The sequence below is a fragment of the Oncorhynchus mykiss genome, chromosome 3 (genome assembly GCF_057628025.1).
Source record: "Oncorhynchus mykiss isolate SJ-2025 chromosome 3, ASM5762802v1, whole genome shotgun sequence".
NCBI lineage: Eukaryota > Metazoa > Chordata > Actinopteri > Salmoniformes > Salmonidae > Oncorhynchus > Oncorhynchus mykiss.
Window position 1 is genome coordinate 44,520,698 of NC_143024.1, and position 17,579 is coordinate 44,538,276.

The 17,579-nt window shown below is 40.7% G+C and overlaps 1 protein-coding gene across 3 annotated transcripts; it reads left to right on the forward strand.

Moving 5' to 3' along the window:
• Positions 1-52: 52 nt before the first annotated feature.
• LOC110518846 (dual specificity protein kinase Ttk) lies at positions 53-10,908 on the forward strand. Of its 3 annotated transcripts, none has more exons than XM_036973897.2 (25): positions 53-338; positions 736-828; positions 981-1,203; positions 1,761-1,867; positions 2,161-2,304; positions 2,507-2,618; positions 2,752-2,836; positions 3,388-3,497; positions 3,589-3,670; positions 3,833-3,941; positions 4,129-4,351; positions 4,469-4,575; positions 4,672-4,815; positions 5,027-5,193; positions 5,418-5,557; positions 7,545-7,677; positions 7,863-7,955; positions 8,135-8,292; positions 8,859-9,010; positions 9,148-9,272; positions 9,382-9,456; positions 9,596-9,772; positions 9,879-9,978; positions 10,115-10,200; positions 10,289-10,908. In XM_036973897.2, exons 2-25 carry the CDS (start codon positions 738-740, stop codon positions 10,373-10,375), a joined length of 3,030 nt encoding a protein of 1,009 aa, XP_036829792.1. In that variant the 5' UTR covers positions 53-338; positions 736-737; the 3' UTR covers positions 10,376-10,908. The 3 variants fall into 3 exon arrangements, with proteins under 3 accessions (XP_036829792.1, XP_036829794.1, XP_036829793.1); XM_036973899.2 differs by having other exon boundaries at positions 195-338; positions 697-828; XM_036973898.2 differs by having other exon boundaries at positions 199-338; positions 721-828.
• Positions 10,909-17,579: the final 6,671 nt, after the last annotated feature.

Below are 17,579 nucleotides of genomic sequence, written 5' to 3' on the forward strand. Positions count from 1 at the left end.
TTTCCTAAATAAAATCATGTACTTTTTACTCCAACACATATTACTGCGTGTTGGAGTGTGCCCCTGGCTATCCGTCAATAGAACATGTAAGGAATTTGAAATGGTTTATATTTTTACTTTTGATAATTACAAAATGACAAATAATTTTAATCGAAGTGGGCGGAGTATTTTGAATATTTGGGGCGTAGTCATCCATACAAACTGGCCAATGAGCTGACGAAGTACTTGGACGTGGTAGATTTGAAAGTGTGTTATAAACAGACAGACTGACGTTGTTGGGTTTTTTTTTTTAGCTGGGAAGTATAATTATTTCACGTGAAACTACATTTGATAAACAGGTGAGATGCGTTTTAATCTAATGTACGACTTTAAACAAAAAAGCTTTATAGCTTTGTTTCCTTGCAAATCGTTGTGCTATGGCATACGCCATAATCCGGTAGCTAACTAGCTAGAACTAGTAGCTAACGCGTTATTAGCTAAGCTAGCTTTTCTTTGGCTAGACGAGATGCAAATGGTTAGCTAGCTAAGGACGTTAACTTAGCAACACATATCCCAGCGAGCTGGTTATTTACATCAGGGTCCGTTGTATGCTTGTTGATTCACACAACAGGAGTATATATCGCACAATAGCGTAGATGTCATATGTGTGAATAGCTAGCTAGGCTTACAGTCAGTAACTGCCTCAATATCCATTAGCTAACGTATCGACGGTGACGTTAGCTACATTCTTTGCAGCGATGTTGGAGGAGGAACATACAGACAGACAGCACCAACTTGCCATGTTGTGTCAGAAGCTCGACCGAATTAAAACAAGATGTCTAATCGAAGGTAATAAAACCATTTCATTCGTTCCATGGCGATGACAACATGCCTCATATATTGTACATCAGATATGATATGTATCCGATATATGCCCATACAAGACCACTGATTTTGCAAACGGTCACTCACTGTCTTTTTTCCCTCCCATTTTCATGCAGATGACACTGATAATATCAACCAGGCCATTGGCTCCAATTCGCCTGAAACGTGTCTCGCATATCTGATGGTCTTGGAGAAGAAAGGAGACCCTCACTTGGATGCTAGTCATCTCACAAAGCTTACAGACTTCTATACCCGTGTATTCTCAACTATGCCACTGGGAAAACACTGCCAAAATGAGAGCTATGCCAGAATGCTGGTCAGATTTGCAGAGCTGAATGTGTGAGTGAACCATGATCATGCTGTACCATGAGGCTTGAGCTTTGTTTTGCAACATGTTCCTCTGTTGACTGTACTTAGCTACATCAGTTAAATACAAATTGTGCTGTGTATTAATAATATTAAAGTGGCAATCTAGGATTTGGGAAAACTACAAAGTGGCCACATTGCCACTTTTTGGTTAACAGCTGAGGAATAAGGCTAGCAAAAAGGTCACCATTCTCAAATTCACGGATGCAAGGACTGACCATCCATGAGCTCAAAATAATAGTTCTATCCATATGTTGAAGCTATTCAGTGTTTGTTTACAATTACATGGTTTACAAATATGGAAGTGAAATAAGTTTAGATGTTGGGGTCTCTGACGGATTCCGACAGTTGAACTAAGCTCTGGAGGCATTTATACCGGTAAATTATTTTATTCAAAAAATCAATGGCTTATTTCAGAATTTAAGTCTGAAAATGTATGTACCAATCCCAGATTGCCCCTTTAACAGACAACCTTTTGGTATTTATTTATTTCCTTCACATTGTTGAATGAGTCCTTTAATTTCTTTCAGAATTCAAGACCCCAGTGGGGCAGAGGGCAACTTCAATGTTGCGACTACACACTGCCAGGATTTCGCTTTTGTCCACATTGCACACGCTCAGTTTGAACTGTCTCAAGGTAGAGAGATGTACAACTATCTTTGCTTCGAATGGCATAGATGATTTATGCACACAGGCAACACAATTTGGGTTATTTACTCAACTTTGGCTAAATGGTTTTACCAGCTTTTTCATATTCACCCAATACAGAGCAGCTATTGAATCTCTAACATGTTACTCATATCATGCCAATGATGAATGCATCAGTCCAATCTGTGAAACTCCCATTCAGGAACTCCATACTGCTGCAGGAAAGTATTATTGGTATCTAGTCAGTAAAATTATTATTTCTTTACTATCCCATCTCAAAAGGCAACACGAAGAAAAGTACTTGGATACTTCAGAGGGCAATTGAACTGAATGCCAAACCCAATGACCTGCTGGAGGCTGCTATGCAGAACTTGACACTGGGCAAAGCAGAACTTCTTTCCTCTGAGGATAAGGAAAATGTACCAGGTTAGTTATGTCCAATTTCCAATCCCATTTGAGATCAGTATTAACCGGAAGCCCATTTTCTCTCTTTTTTTTTTCCAGTCAAAAACAAAAAATAGTATAATACATGAACATGTTTCTTCACCCTAGATTTGAATGAAATCACTATGCTACTTTACTGTATATTGATTGTCTTAATGTGGTGTTAAAACAATTTTTCTTTCAGTCTCAACTTATAATATAAGTGGTTCTGCAAAAAATGGCAAAGAATTTCGCAGAGTCTCCAGAAACTCTGACGGTACAGGCGACTTGCAGCTCTCCAGTATATTTTCTTCAGGGTAAAAAACAAGTTTTTTTTTTTTTTTTACAGTGCCATGTTCTCACACCAAGCTTCTCTCTGTTTGGATTTACATTCTTCTATTCTGTCTCGTGAAATTTTTGTTGTTGACACTGTTCTTCTCATTCCCTTAGAACAATGGAACCACGGAATGGACCCCTAGAGGACCAGGCTCCAGCTTGGAGGTCTGGGTCTCAACGAAAGGGAGCCGTTGGCATAGTAAAGTTTGATTTTTAGTCTTTTAAAGATTCTACAATAGATTTTATTAGTAGTAGTTTTAAATAGTGTTGGGGGGGGGTTGATACAGTTGCATATCGCAATATTACTTTGGACGATATTGTATCGATACTTTGACTCCAAGTATCAATTGTGTTTTTTGCTAGGTAGCGTTAGCTAGCGCCAGTTGGTTGTATCTGCGCCAAAACCCGGGTATTTTTCATCCTGTAGCTTGTTCTCCATCTTTTTAAATTGTTAGCCCACATGTTCGCACTTTTATGTTCATGCCTGATCAAACCTTGTTTTCATTATGCCTCTCTTGTCTCTGCAGCAGACATATATAGTGAGCAATACGTTAGGAACATCAAATCGCAATAAAATCGCAGTATCGAATCGCGATACATATAGAATCGTGAGATTCGCAATACATGTCCTATCGGTACCTAAGTATCGTAAGAATATAATATCGTGAGTACTAGTTTTAAAGTAGTTTTCCCCCCATCACTTCTCTGGCTTTAAATCATCTCTTGTTCGTTATTATCCTGCCCTTCTAGCCAGGGAGAGTGCCTGTAGTCCATCGCTCTATCTATGAAATGGATGATGATGACAGTGATGGAAGACAGGTGAAGAGGAGGGAGGCTCTCATCCCAAGTAGCTTGTCCAGGTAAGCATTTTTATATTTGACCTATTTCAAGGAAACACGTTCAGAACACAGGATTACAAAGCCTAAACTGATGAATGGAACTTTCTTTTAGGCAAACATCTGGTTCAAGTGCCATGTTTACCTTGTCCTCAGCCCAAAAGCGTGTTGAAGATGGGGACTTCCTCAATCTGAAGGTCTGTGAATGAAAATCCCCACTGTTTCAGTTGTAATTATAGATTGCGGGGGGGGGGGGTTGTTGAAATAACATGGAGAGCAGAGCATATGATATCTCACATAATCCTATTTTAAAGACGAGTTGATTGGACAATCATATCATTGTTGATGTGCTCTCTCAGACACCGATCATTAGCCCTGAGCCACGCCCATGGGAGGACATGGGAATGGTAGACTCCACCACGACACTGCTGCACAGGCAAGACAGGAGAGATGCCACTAGGGTGGAAGGTGAAAACCTTTTACATTGAAGTGAAGCCATTTTGACCTAGTAGTTGACGGTACAAAAAACTTGTTTAGTGAAAAGCATTAGTTGGTGCACACCCACATATTCAAAGAGGTGCTCACTAACCGAATGGTAAACTTGTGAGAGAAAAAAAGTTCCTCACTCATATGTTCTCTGCTGTTTCAATGGTAGATACCACTGACAATATAAACCAGATAATCGGTTCCAACTCCCCTGAGGCTTGCCGGCTCTATCTGACTAAGCTGGAGAAGAGGGGCAATCCTCAGACGGACACCAACCTTCTCCTAAAGTTGAAGGACTGCTATTCCAGAGTCTTCTCCAGACTGCCATTGGGAATGTACAGCAAAAACGAAAGCTATGCCAAGATGCTGGTCCGATTTGCCGAACTCAAAGGGTGAGTGTACTAAAGGATATTTTTGTAAATAAAAAAACATGCATGTATTCAGATGTGTTTCTAGTGTTCTAGAATTGGTTTGTTGGTTTGATGGCTGTCTAAAAATGTCCTCTGTAGTATTGATGACCCAGATGATGCTCGGGACAACTTCATCGTTGTGAGATCCAACTGCAAAGGCTTTGCCTTTGTGCACATAGCACATGCTCAGTTTGAGGTGGCTCAAGGTAGATTGCCCATTTGTATTTGTATCTTACATAAACAATTGTGCGTAATATAGAGTTCTGATACTAAAGAGGTTTTTGTTCATATTCTTCCAATAGGTCAGGTCATGAAAGGCTCCTCAATACTACAGAAAGCCCTTCAGGTGAACGCAAAGCCCACTGAACTAATTGAGACGGCAATGCAGAAGCTAAAAGCCGGGAATTACCAGTTTCTCCCCGCAGAAGACCGAGAGAGTGTCCCAGGTAGGTTTAATTTAAATTTAGTCAATTATGCTATATGTCTTGGTGTTCGTTAGGGCATGCAATGGAAAATGTAGTCCCTCTTTTTTCTCCTGTTTGGTACCTAATGAACATGACCCTGTTCATCCTGACTACAAAGTGATAACGGCTTAAAGCTTGCAAACCTGATGTAAGTTTTAGTTAATAGATTCCTTATACGTGTTTCCTTTTACAGAGCCACAGTCCCACGGGTCATTGAGTCTGTCAAACTATGGTAGAGATAGGGAGCCGGAGATTCCCGCCCGTTTAACTCTGAGCCAGACACAGCCCAAACCCTCTAGCATGGAGCTGTCTTCAGGGTGGAAAATGCCAGCCCGTGTCAGCCGAGTCGTGTCTCCAGAGGTTTGGCTTGCTATTTTATTTTTTGGTGTTACTACTGTGTCATCAACATGAAAAGTGCTAGCATCAAACTCCAATTTAGTTTGTTCATTCTTATGGCTGAGTTAACTACATTTCTGTCTCTCTTTTTGCCTCTGTTTTGACACTTAACACTTTTTTTTGTTTTCTTTTGGATTCTTCTATTTTAACCTTTGGGTGTATCTGTGTGTGTGTTTGGTCGTCATCAGGAGAAGCACACCCCTCCTGATCTCAGGCCCATTCCACGTCTGGTGGACTCTCTGCCCACCCCATCCCTCCCTCTCCCGTCCAGACTCAACCCACCCGTCGCCTGCCAGACGCCCAACTACAAAGACCCCAGGGCCAACTGGTGAGGGGGCTGGAGTGGAGATATATCTGACATAAAAGCTCTTGTGCAATGATCCTAATCACCATAATCTAATGATTCTATTTCAGCTCTTGAGATATACAGTGCCTTGCGAAAGTATTCGGCCCCCTTGAACTTTGCGACCTTTTGCCACATTTCAGGCTTCAAACATAAAGATATAAAACTGTATTTTTTTGTGAAGAATCAACAACAAGTGGGACACAATTATGAAGTGGAACGACATTTATTGGATATTTCAAACTTTTTTAACAAGTCAAAAACTGAAAAGTTGGGCGTGCAAAATTATTCAGCCCCTTTACTTTCAGTGCAGCAAACTCTCTCCAGAAGTTCAGTGAGGATCTCTGAATGATCCAATGTTGACCTAAATGACTAATGATGATAAATACAATCCACCTGTGTGTAATCATGTCTCCGTATAAATGCACCTGCACTGTGATAGTCTCAGAGGTCCGTTAAAAGCGCAGAGAGCATCATGAAGAACAAGAAACACACCAGGCAGGTCCGAGATACTGTTGTGAAGAAGTTTAAAGCCGGATTTGGATACAAAAAGATTTCCCAAGCTTTAAACGTCCCAAGGAGCACTGTGCAAGCGATAATAATGAAATGGAAGGAGTATCAGACCACTGCAAATCTACCAAGACCTGGCCGTCCCTCTAAACTTTCAGCTCATACAAGGAGAAGACTGATCAGAGATGCAGCCAAGAGGCCCATGATCACTCTGGATGAACTGCAGAGATCTACAGCTGAGGTGGGAGACTCTGTCCATAGGACAACAATCAGTCGTATATTGCACAAATCTGGCCTTTATGGAAGAGTGGCAAGAAGAAAGCCATTTCTTAAAGATATCCATAAAAAGTGTTGTTTAAAGTTAGCCACAAGCCACCTGGGAGACACACCAAACATGTGGAAGAAGGTGCTCTGGTCAGATGAAACCAAAATTGAAATTTTGGCAACAATGCAAAACGTTATGTTTGGCGTAAAAGCAACACAGCTGAACACACCATCCCCACTGTCAAACATGGTGGTGGCAGCGTCATGGTTTGGGCCTGCTTTTCTTCAGCAGGGACAGGGAAGATGGTTAAAATTGATGGGAAGATGGATGGAGCCAAATACAGGACCATTCTGGAAGAAAACCTGATGGTGTCTGCAAAAGACCTGAGACTGGGACGGAGATTTGTCTTCCAACAAGACAATGATCCAAAACATAAAGCAAAATCTACAATGGAATGGTTCAAAAATAAACATATCCAGGTGTTAGAATGGCCAAGTCAAAGTCCAGACCTGAATCCAATCGAGAATCTGTGGAAAGAACTGAAAACTGCTGTTCACAAATGCTCTCCATCCAACCTCACTGAGCTCGAGCTGTTTTGCAAGGAGGAATGGGAAAAAATTTCAGTCTCTCGATGTGCAAAACTGATAGAGACATACCCCAAGCGACTTACAGCTGTAATCGCAGCAAAAGGTGGCTCTACAAAGTATTAACTTAAGGGGGCTGAATAATTTTGCACGCCCAATTTTTCAGTTTTTGATTTGTTAAAGTTTGAAATATCCAATAAATGTCGTTCCACTTCATGATTGTGTCCCACTTGTTGTTGATTCTTCACAAAAAAATTAGGAAATGGTATTGTCAGTGTTGGGGAAGCTAACCTGAAAATATTACTTCCCACTGCAAGAAGTTGCGCTACAGTAAAGCTACCCTCAATAAAAATAAAAAAAAATTGTTTAACTAAAGTTACTTTGAAAAGGTTACTTTGAGAACTACCTCTTGAAAAATGAGCATATTTTAATCTGAACTGGCATAGTGCAAAGTTAAGACTCATCCATCCTGTGACGTGGCTTAAGTAACAGTCACGGCAGACAGTGTGGTGAGATCTGAGTGTGTTTCGTCTTGGAATCAAGAGGAAAGATGGGAAGCAGTGGTGCAGAAAATAGGACTTTCTTTGACATTTGAATTCCCTTTTCTCCTCAGTTACGTTACCCCCGTGGTCAAGAGGAACCCCCCGTTTGCGGCCCCTCTCTCAGCAGCCCATAAAGCCGTCCCTGCCCAGCAGCAGCCGTGCACCCCCCTCAGCCAGGTGTCCTATGCCCAACAGACCCACCAGGTAAACCACAAACGCCATCCATGGGATTTCCCTGATCACTTGAGACGCAGTCAGGTCAGGAGGAACTAACTCATGGCCCTAGCTAGTTATGTTCTCTATTTGTGAGTTTTCAGTTTTAAGTTAAAGGCCTATGTCAAATGAAATGTGAACTTGATGGTTGAATGACTCTGCACTTGTCCCTTCAGGGTTCCACCACTGCTCTCTCAAACGAGTCCATCGTGATAAAAGGCAAACAGTTCCTCGTCCTGAAAATGATTGGCCGAGGTGGATCCAGTAAGGTAGGGTCCAGTTGTCTTGTTCATTAAGGCACAATGTAACAAAAGCTCTCAAAAACATTGTGCAACGGAAAACAAAAGACAGTTACTTGTTGGACAATTTAAGATACCAGGGAAGTACTACAGGTGGTTGGATGGCCGATTAGCCAGCTGGTTTGATGGTAGGTCCTCTGTCATTTCAGGTGTACCAGGTTCTGGACCAACGGAATCAGCTGTTTGCTGTGAAGTATGTGAACCTGGAGGAGGCTGATCCCCAGACAGTGGAGAGCTACAAGAATGAGATCGAGCATCTCAATCACCTGCAGCAGTACAGTGATCAGATCATCAAGCTGTATGATTAGTGAGTGTTCAATGTTTGCTACCCTGACTTATTCCGCTAGGGTCTAGCAGTAAATTATTTAGATTTTTATAAAAATGCATACACTATACATCCAAAACAAAAACGGGTGGTACTGATACATACATAAAAATAAAAGACATAGTCATATGGCCTACATATAAAAAAAGGAATGATAACAACATAAATCTAATTTTTAAGTTTTAAAATGTTTTGTCTCATCGATGTTGTATCAACTCCCAAACGGGAGAGGCGAAGGTCGAGTCTTGCGTCCTTCAAAACATGACCCGCCAACCTGCACTGTTAACACCTGCTCGTTTAACCTGGAAGCCATCTGCACAAATGTGTCGGAGGAAACACCGTTCAACTGACAAGTGAAGTCAGCTTGCAGGGATTAAACCCCGGGCTGTAGTGACGCCTCAACACTGCGATGCAGTGCCTTAGACCGCTGTGCCACTCGGGAGGCCCCAACACAATGTATTTCGATTGTGGTTCTCTGTTCCATCCCACTATACATGTCTTGGGATTCCCAGTGAGCAGTGCATTTTATCAGTTATCTTGTGTTCCAGTGAAATAACCAACAGCTACATCTACATGCTAATGGAATGTGGTAACCTGGACCTCAACACCTGGCTACGGAACCGTAAAACTGTCAACCCGCTGGAGAGGAAGTTCTACTGGAAGAATATGTTGGAGGCAGTCCAGACCATCCACAAACATGGTTATTATCTCTCCATCTGTCTTGAACTCTGTATCTCTCTTCATCAGTAACGATTGTTTTCTAAGTTCCTCATACCCAAACATTGCACTCTATAAGAATATTTTTTTAGTTTTTTCAGTAACTTTTTTTGTGTGTAGGTATTGTCCATAGTGACTTGAAGCCTGCCAATTTTGTGATTGTGAATGCCTCGCTGAAATTGATTGACTTTGGCATTGCAAACCGCATCCAGCCTGATGTGACAAGCATTATGAAAGATTCTCAGGTAAGAGCACAACCCCCATCTCCAACTGTAGTTCATAATGTATGTATGCATAACCAGAAGCTTTCCAGAATAAGGATATTGATCTTCAAGAAAAATATCTGAAACACAGGTGGGGACCTTGAACTACATGCCCCCTGAAGCCATCAAAGACAGTTCATCCCAGCCAGGGAAGGCACGCTTTAAGGTGAGCTGATGTCCCGTCCTTCCAAAACAATGTATTTTTAATTACATGCATATTCCATATGGACTCATTTGTATCAATGTTGGAAGATTATGCATGTGAAATGATGTATAATAAATATTTTTGTCTCTTTGATTCATAGATTAGTACTAAAGGTGATGTGTGGTCCCTTGGTTGCATCATGTACTTCATGACCTATGGGAAGACTCCATTCCAGACCATCACCAACCAGATCACCAAGCTACACGCCATCATTGACCCGACCCATGAGATAGAGTTCCCTGACATTGCAGAGAAGGATCTGCTAGATGTGTTGAAGGTGAGTGATTCCGCTATGTATTTGGCTTTTTGGTTGAGTTTTGATTTACTGTGAATTACATGGATCTGATGGGGATATGTTTTTTGTTTTGTTTTTCTACTACCAGAGGTGCTTGGTACGAAACCCAAGAGAGCGGATTTCCATCGCGGAGCTGCTGGAGCATTCATACCTAAAGCTTCAGTCTCAGCAACAGTCACCTGTGCCAGGTACATAAATGCCCACACATTATGCATATTTTTAACTTATACCTGCCATAATACCAAGTGTTTTTTATTATATATTTTTTATAAGAAAAATAATTGCAACAAATGTAATTTTGTCTTCCTCTATATCTCCTTTCAGCACCTCCTGACAATAACGATCTGAAGAGGATCCTCAATGAGCTCGCTGCCTTACAGTCTCCCAACAGCATTGCCAGGGCAACTAATGTGAGCATAACAATGTGTGAATTTCCAATAATATTAATCTTATTGTCATTTGCTTTTAACTGACTGGCGTCTTCTCTGCAATCGACAGAACTTGGCGAAAATGTGCAACAGTGGTCGAAAACTGGATGCTGCAGGGTGTGTAAAGTCATCCAGCCTGCTCAACTGGAAGATGTGATCTGGCCATGTAGATGCTCCACTGATTGCCTAAAAAAAACCCATAGGTGTCAGCAGATGGGACTCCATTTATAGCCTAAGTCGTGCTTTACCCATGCTTCAGCACAACCCGAAAAATACATCCTGCTTGGCAGTACACTGGCCTTGTTTGAATACTTTGAAAATGTATCCTTCCTTCCCCTTGAAGTAATCACTGATCTGACATGTCTGGATTGGTGAAAGCTATGAAGTGGAACCTTTACTTTTATTTTATCCAAGTGTGTCAGATCAGTGCTGACACAGAGGATGAGAGGAAAGAAGGAAGCTTTTTAAGCCGGGTCCATATCTGCCCTACAGCACTCTACCATCTCCATGTTTTATGTCCTCATGACTTCCCCTTGCTTGCATCTTGACAGATACGAATCTAAACTTTTTTCTGTCTTTTTTTTAGACTGACATTTTTTGTTTCTCTTTACTTTACACATTTTACTGTACTCTCAAACATGTAACTGCAAAAAATGCTCAACAAATAAACTAGCTAACTGATGTTTGTTTATTTCAGCTGTCAGTTTCATCTGTGGATAGACAGATATAGTGATTATAATATATAGAATTCATTCAAGACTTTCAGTTATTTGTATCCTACCAGTGCCAGTAAAATATATTTTATATATATATATATATATATATTTTTTTTACTGGCACTGGTAGGATACAAATAACTGAAAGTCTTGAATGAATTATAGTGAAGCTGCTGAATAACCTGCTCTGACAATGTAAAATGGGATGACTTCAATGTATGGTAATAATGCTGTCTCAAATTCATATCAAAACCAACCAAAGGGTTTCAGCACCACATCAGGGAGAACTATGAAAATGGACCAATACTGCGTGCACCATTTTCTATTACCTCCAGCATGACTGTTACATGCTCTTCATGACACCAGACATCTTGCTTTTTCACCTTTTTGCACCCAGGAATGGTTTCCACTAGACAGCACAGCCACAAAGTCTACATTGTCTTTTGTAATACTTTGTGAAAACAAAAATGAGCTATTTGGTCTTTAAGGTTAGCAGTGTGGTTAAACAGGTAATTTGTCTTTTTACCTAAGCACAGTACTTGACTTGGGCGGGAGGTCACCTGAACTGAGTAAAGGCACCTCAGATTTAATTCTGATAGAGTTGCTGCACCTCATATATCTCGAAGGTATTGAATTCCTGCAACTAAATATAAATGAGTACTGGCACCTAGTTCAGGTCAAATCAAGCACTGGCCTAAAGATGCATTTACAGTCTGGTAAAATTCATAGCTAGGAGGAGTAGGAAAGGGATATGGTACATATTGACAATAATACATTTTATTGGGCAGATGCCTTTCAGGACACTCATATTACATTTTAAGGACATCTTACATCAAATCTGGTACTATATATTACATCTATTTGATGTAGGCCTATAATGAATTAGAATGTTGCTTTATTATTTGCAGGGAAAATATAACATTTTAAAAACGATCAGCTTATTTTTTATAATATCCGAGTTCTGTCACTTCACATGGTATCATGTGCGGTGAACAGTAGCTATTGCTGTGTAGGTTACTCCACATTAGCTAGCTAGACTCACAAAACTAGCAAAAACAAGTGGGCAAACAAAGCTCACTTCAATTTTTTTCAGTTTCAGGACATTGAGACAATGTCCTGAATGCTGTTTTTATTCAGCACTTTTAGAAATCATGAAACACTCTTCTCCACTTCAATTCACACTCTCCCTCCCTGTCCAGTGAAAAAAAACAGCCTATTACCAGTGTTTTCATAACGTCTAGTTTGAGACTCAAGTTTTGAAATATAAGCAACTCTACGTTATATTAAGGGGAAGGCCTACATTAAGAAAATATGACCTCTTATTGTAAATGAAAATAGGCAAATACATGAAACAATATTTCCAGTCAGTGTAAATAGCTCATAATTTGTAGAAATGTAATTAAATTGGAAATATAAATATGCCCTGTGCTTTTGCACTAGAGTTAGGCCCTATAGGCTATTGATCATTTAATTGATATCACACAATACATGGTAGGTGCACTTGATCTCTTGCGCCTAGCAGAGAATTGCACTCTGCTTGCATTTTGACTCATAAAGTGATCTCGACAAATAAAAGGTTGGTGACCACTGTTCTAGTCTATATAGGCTATGGCCTATTATTATTATTATTATTATTATAAACTGGGTGATTTGAGCCCTGAATGCTGATTGGCTGACAGCCGTGGTATTTCAGACAGTATACCACGAGTATGACAAAGCATTTATTTTTACTACTCTAATTATGTTGGTAGCCAGATTATAATAGCAATAAGGCATCTCAGGGCTTCGTGGTATGTGGCCAATATACCACGGCTAAGAGCTGTATCCAGGCACTCCGTGTTGCGTCCTGCCAAGAACAGCCCTTAGCCGTGGTATATAGGGCATATACCACAACCTCGTACCTTATTGTGTGTATTAGCATACTGTTAGGCAATTCTCTAAATTTCCTTTTAGGGTGTTTTAATATGCAGCATGTAACCTAATACAAAGCTGATCTACTTTGATTGGTTGCCGTGCCAGTGATTAACACTAGAAAAGCCTGGCCTCGTTGGACTCACCTTTCGGGCCAATGATGTGTCTTTTGAAAGTAAACATGCTAGCAGTCTAAATAACAGTGCATTCAGAATGTATTCAGACCCCTTGAATTTTTCCACATTTAGTTTCGTTACAGCCTTTTCTAAAATGTGTTAAATATTTTTTCCCCTCGTCAATTTACACACAATACTCCATAATGACAAAGCAAAAACAGGTTTTTAGAAATTTTTGCAAACATATAAAATAAAAAACAGAAACATTACATTTACATAAGTATTCCGACCCTTTACTTAGTACTTTGTTGAAGAACCTTTGGCAGCAATTATAGCCTCGAGTCCTCTTGGGTATGACGCTACAAGCTTGGCACACCTGTATTTAGGGAGTTTCTCCCATTCCTCTCTGCAGATCCTTTCAAGCTCTGTCAGGTTGGATGGAGAGTGTCGCTATTTTCAGGCCTCTCCAGAGATGTTTAATCGGGTTCAAGTCCGGGCTCTGGCTGGGAAACTCAAGGGTATTCAGAGACTTGTCCCGAAGCCACTCCTGTGTTGTCTTGGCTGTATGCTTAGGGTCGTTGTCCTGTTGGAAGGTGAACCTTCACCCCAGTCTGAGGTTCTGAGCGCTCTGGAGCAGGATTTCATCAAGGATCTCTCTCTACTTTTCTTCGTTCATCTGTCCCTTGATCTTGACTCGTCTCCCAGTCCCTGCCACTGAAAAACATCCACCCCAGCATGATCCTGCCCCCACCATGCTTCACCGTAGGGATGCTGCCAGGTTTTCACCAGACGTGACGCTTGGTATTCAGGCCAAAGAGTTCAATCTTGGTTTCATCAGACCAGATAATCTATTTTTTCATGGTCTGAGAGTCCTTTAGGTGCCTTTTGGCAAACTCCAAGTGGGCTGTCATGTGTATTTTACTGAGGAGTGGCTTCGGTCTGGCCCCTGTACCATAAAGGCCTGATTGGTGGAGTGCTGCAGAGATGGTTGTCCTTCTGGAAGGTTCTCCCATCTCCATAGAAGAATTCTGGAGCTCTGTCAGAGTGAACATCAGGTTCTTGGTCACCTCCCTGACCAAGGCACTTCTCCCCCGATTGCTCAGTTTGGCCATAGGGCCAGCTCTAGGAAGAGTCTTGATGGTTCCAAACTTCTTCAATTTAAGAATGATGGAGGCCACTGTGTTCTTGGGAACCTTCAATGCTGCAGAATCTTTTTGGTACCCTTCCCCAGATCTGTGCCTTGACACAATCTTGTCTCAGAGCTCCACGGACAATTCCTTCGACCTCATAGATTGGTTTTTGCTCTGACATGTACTGTCAAATGTGGGACCTTATATAGACAGGTGTGTGCCTTTCCAAATCCTGTCCAATCAATTGAATTTACTACAGGTGGACTCCAATCAAGTTGTAGAAACATTTCAAGGATGATCAATGGAAACATGATTAATACATTTGCAAAATTTTCTAAAAACCTGTTTTTGCTTTGTCATTATGGGGTATTGTGTGTAGATTGATGATGACATTTTTTTTATTAATCCATTTTAGAAAAGTTTGTAACATAACAAAATGTGGATGATGTCAAGGGGTCCAAATACTTTCCGAATGCACTGTACATGTCATATATGCTATCGGAGGAACAGTAATTTGGTTGTGGTTATGAAGAACTTAGGTAACATTAGAATATGAAAGAAAATGTATTTCAAAGAACACAATCGCATTTTCATTAGTTTATGTAACTGTAGGCTATATGTACAAAAGAAAAAAAACACTAAAACACCACAATTTAAGTCTGAAAATCCAGGACTAAATACATTTTTTAAGGGCAGGTCTTAAGGAATTTATGAATTTAAGAATATTTATTGCAACGCAATTGCATATTTTGAGTTTAAATATATTACTGTGCTTAGTGTTGCGAGTGCACACGGGGAACACATGTAATCGCAATAATTCTTCACCCCAAAAAGTTATATTTAAAAAAGTGATATATTTATTTTGTTTCGATACCAAATCTTTATTCATTTTTTCATTTTCCTGTTAAGGGAAGGGGGGGGGGGGGGGGGGGTACATGCACAATACACAAATTATTATCATTAAAAAAGTAACCATACAGAGACAAAAAGTAACAATACATTTAGTATGTAAAGAGAGGGGGGGAAAGGTGAGCCTCCACCCCAACCTGCTACCTAGCATGTTTCCCTTCAATAACCCCCTCACCCAGAAACCATGTTTTCAACCCCTTCCCAACCCTTCTAGCAACTAGGGTTGCTTTTCAGTCCCGCCTCCCCTCCCCAGAAAAACCCTCTCCATACCACCTCTTCCCGGAGGGGCTAGAAGCAAAGACAGTAAAAGAAGACGACAATGCCAAGAGTGTGCAAAGCTGTCATCAAGGAAAAGGGTGGCTACTTTGAAGAAGCTAATATATATATCTATATATATTGATTTGTTTAAAACTTTTTTGGTTACCACATGATTCCATATATTTTGATGTCTCCACTGTTATTCTACAATTTAGTAAAAATAAAGAAAAACCCTGAATGAGTAGGTGTGTACAATATTTTGACTGGTACTGTATATATGTTTCTTTACTTTGGGGGGGGGGGGGGTGTATGTTCGGGCTCTATAGATTGCTTATGTGGTTTAGCTGAGATTATTCTTTACAGAGCCAAGAGTATTTGTCCAGGCCTCAATTGTTTCTTGACAAGCATCATTAATTCTCGCTGTCGATAATTCTAATATTAGAACTTCTAATAGTAACTGTATCCCATGGTGAATTGGGAGAGAGTGAGACAATTGCCACCTAAGTGCCAACATCTTTTTTTGCGGCAGTGCTGCCTGCCAGAATTAACCATCTCTGATTTATTGAGAGATTCAAGGAGCTATCATCGTTAAGTAGCATATTAGATGCTAAAAAGTAAAAAAAAAAAAAAAAAAAAAGTACAATTCTCTACACTGTACTATCTAAACCGCAGCAAAATATATTTTCCATTACCAAAAATACTGTATTTTCAGCTGTTTGAAGCTGGTGTACAAAAACCGAAAGTAAAAGACCCAAAAACTAAACTTAAGCAGGGGAAGCATGGAAAAAGTGCACATAGAATAGCTCTACCACTTCTTAGACTTGCTTTCAATATATCTATATCTTGCATTTCTATGTGAATTGGGTTGGGTTGCCCAAAAAGTTACAGATTACAGATTTAAAGGTTTATTCATATTCACTTAGATCTGTGGACCATTTTTTTTTTTTAATGGATAGCTTAGAATATGAGCTTTCCAAAAGTTATTTATATATTATAGAGATGTGTCCTTTCGGGGGACCAGATCATTTATTCATGAATCCAATCATTGGATCGTCCGGTAATTGGGTTTCCCAAGGACGACATAGGCCAGCATAGCTGACCTAAGTTGTAAGTATAGAAATAAAGAGTTTCCTGGTAATGAGCACGTGTCTTTCAAATCTTGGAATGTTTTCAAACCATTACTGTCCATGATAACGGTAAGGATTTGGACCATTGGGGGATGCAAAAGGCCGTCCTCCAGATCGCAAGGCATTATTGTGAAATATTGGAGTTTTCATTTCCAGTTACATTGTTTTTTCAAATTTGTACCAAATAGAGAGTGTGAGCAATAACAGGTCCAAAGCGTAGTTTACATTATTTAAGGCGGCTACTCCCTAACAGGCGTACGCGCAAAGCCGTTGGGGGTACGCCAAGTAAAAATGTGATTCACATTTTCAAACAGTCCATTTGGATTTTCCAACGGGGCTATAAATCTGGGTGATGCTTTTTTTTCACCTGAGTAGCCCTCGTTTCACTGCCCAAAATACAATTAAACCATCAAGTGTTCAGCGAATACAATGTCAAATACAGGTAGCCTAGTCAAATAATTAACATCCAATCACATTAATCGTTACTCTATCGCGGAAATTCCACTAACGGTCCGTATGTAGCCAAACGTAGCTGCTGCTCATTCCGTTTGCTCGAAAATGGATAAATGGTTTAAAAAAAAGTAAGGCCCGCGTCCATAGAAACAGATAACAGCAGGAGAGGATATTTTTTTAAATACTGGACAGCTTTCTGACACCAAATGGACTTTGGTAGTCAATATGTGTTGGTATTTGTGCTGATGGTGCAAAACCCATGACAGGGAGACATAGATAGTGGAGTGGTAATGCGCATGCAAGCAGGCCCCTGAACTCCATGAAGGAACGCATCGAACACTCTTCACTGCCATTGTGAGAAAATCCACTGTATAGTCTGCCACACTACAGGAGTCCTGATGTAGTTGGAGCAGCTTACGAACTTCCTCTCTCCTGGACAACAGAGAATCAAACACTTTATGTACCTTCTGCCACGAATTCCTACAGACTGAGGCAAACAGTGGATTGCTGCTCCCACACTGCCTTAGCCCATGCAGGAGTCCTCCCAGACATCAGTGTTATCAAGTACGCTATCCTCGAGCGATCAGAGGGAAATGAAGAGGGCTGTAGCTCAAGATGAGAGAACACGGAGAGAAACGCCCAGCAGGATCCTGGATCTCCAGCGTAGCGCTCTGGAGGAGGTAAGTTGGGTTCTCGGGAAGCCTGGGTAGATTGGGGAGAGGCGCCACTGGTAGCGGGGTA

Bases quoted from the DNA above. Each gene is read 5' to 3' on its own strand.
- LOC110518846 (XM_036973897.2), top strand. From the start codon at position 738: ATGTTGGAGGAGGAACATACAGACAGACAGCACCAACTTGCCATGTTG. The intron at 3,498-3,588 runs GTAAGCATTTTT...ACTTTCTTTTAG, and splicing joins ATCCCAAGTAGCTTGTCCAG to GCAAACATCTGGTTCAAGTG. The intron at 3,942-4,128 runs GTGAAAACCTTT...TTTCAATGGTAG, and splicing joins AGATGCCACTAGGGTGGAAG to ATACCACTGACAATATAAAC.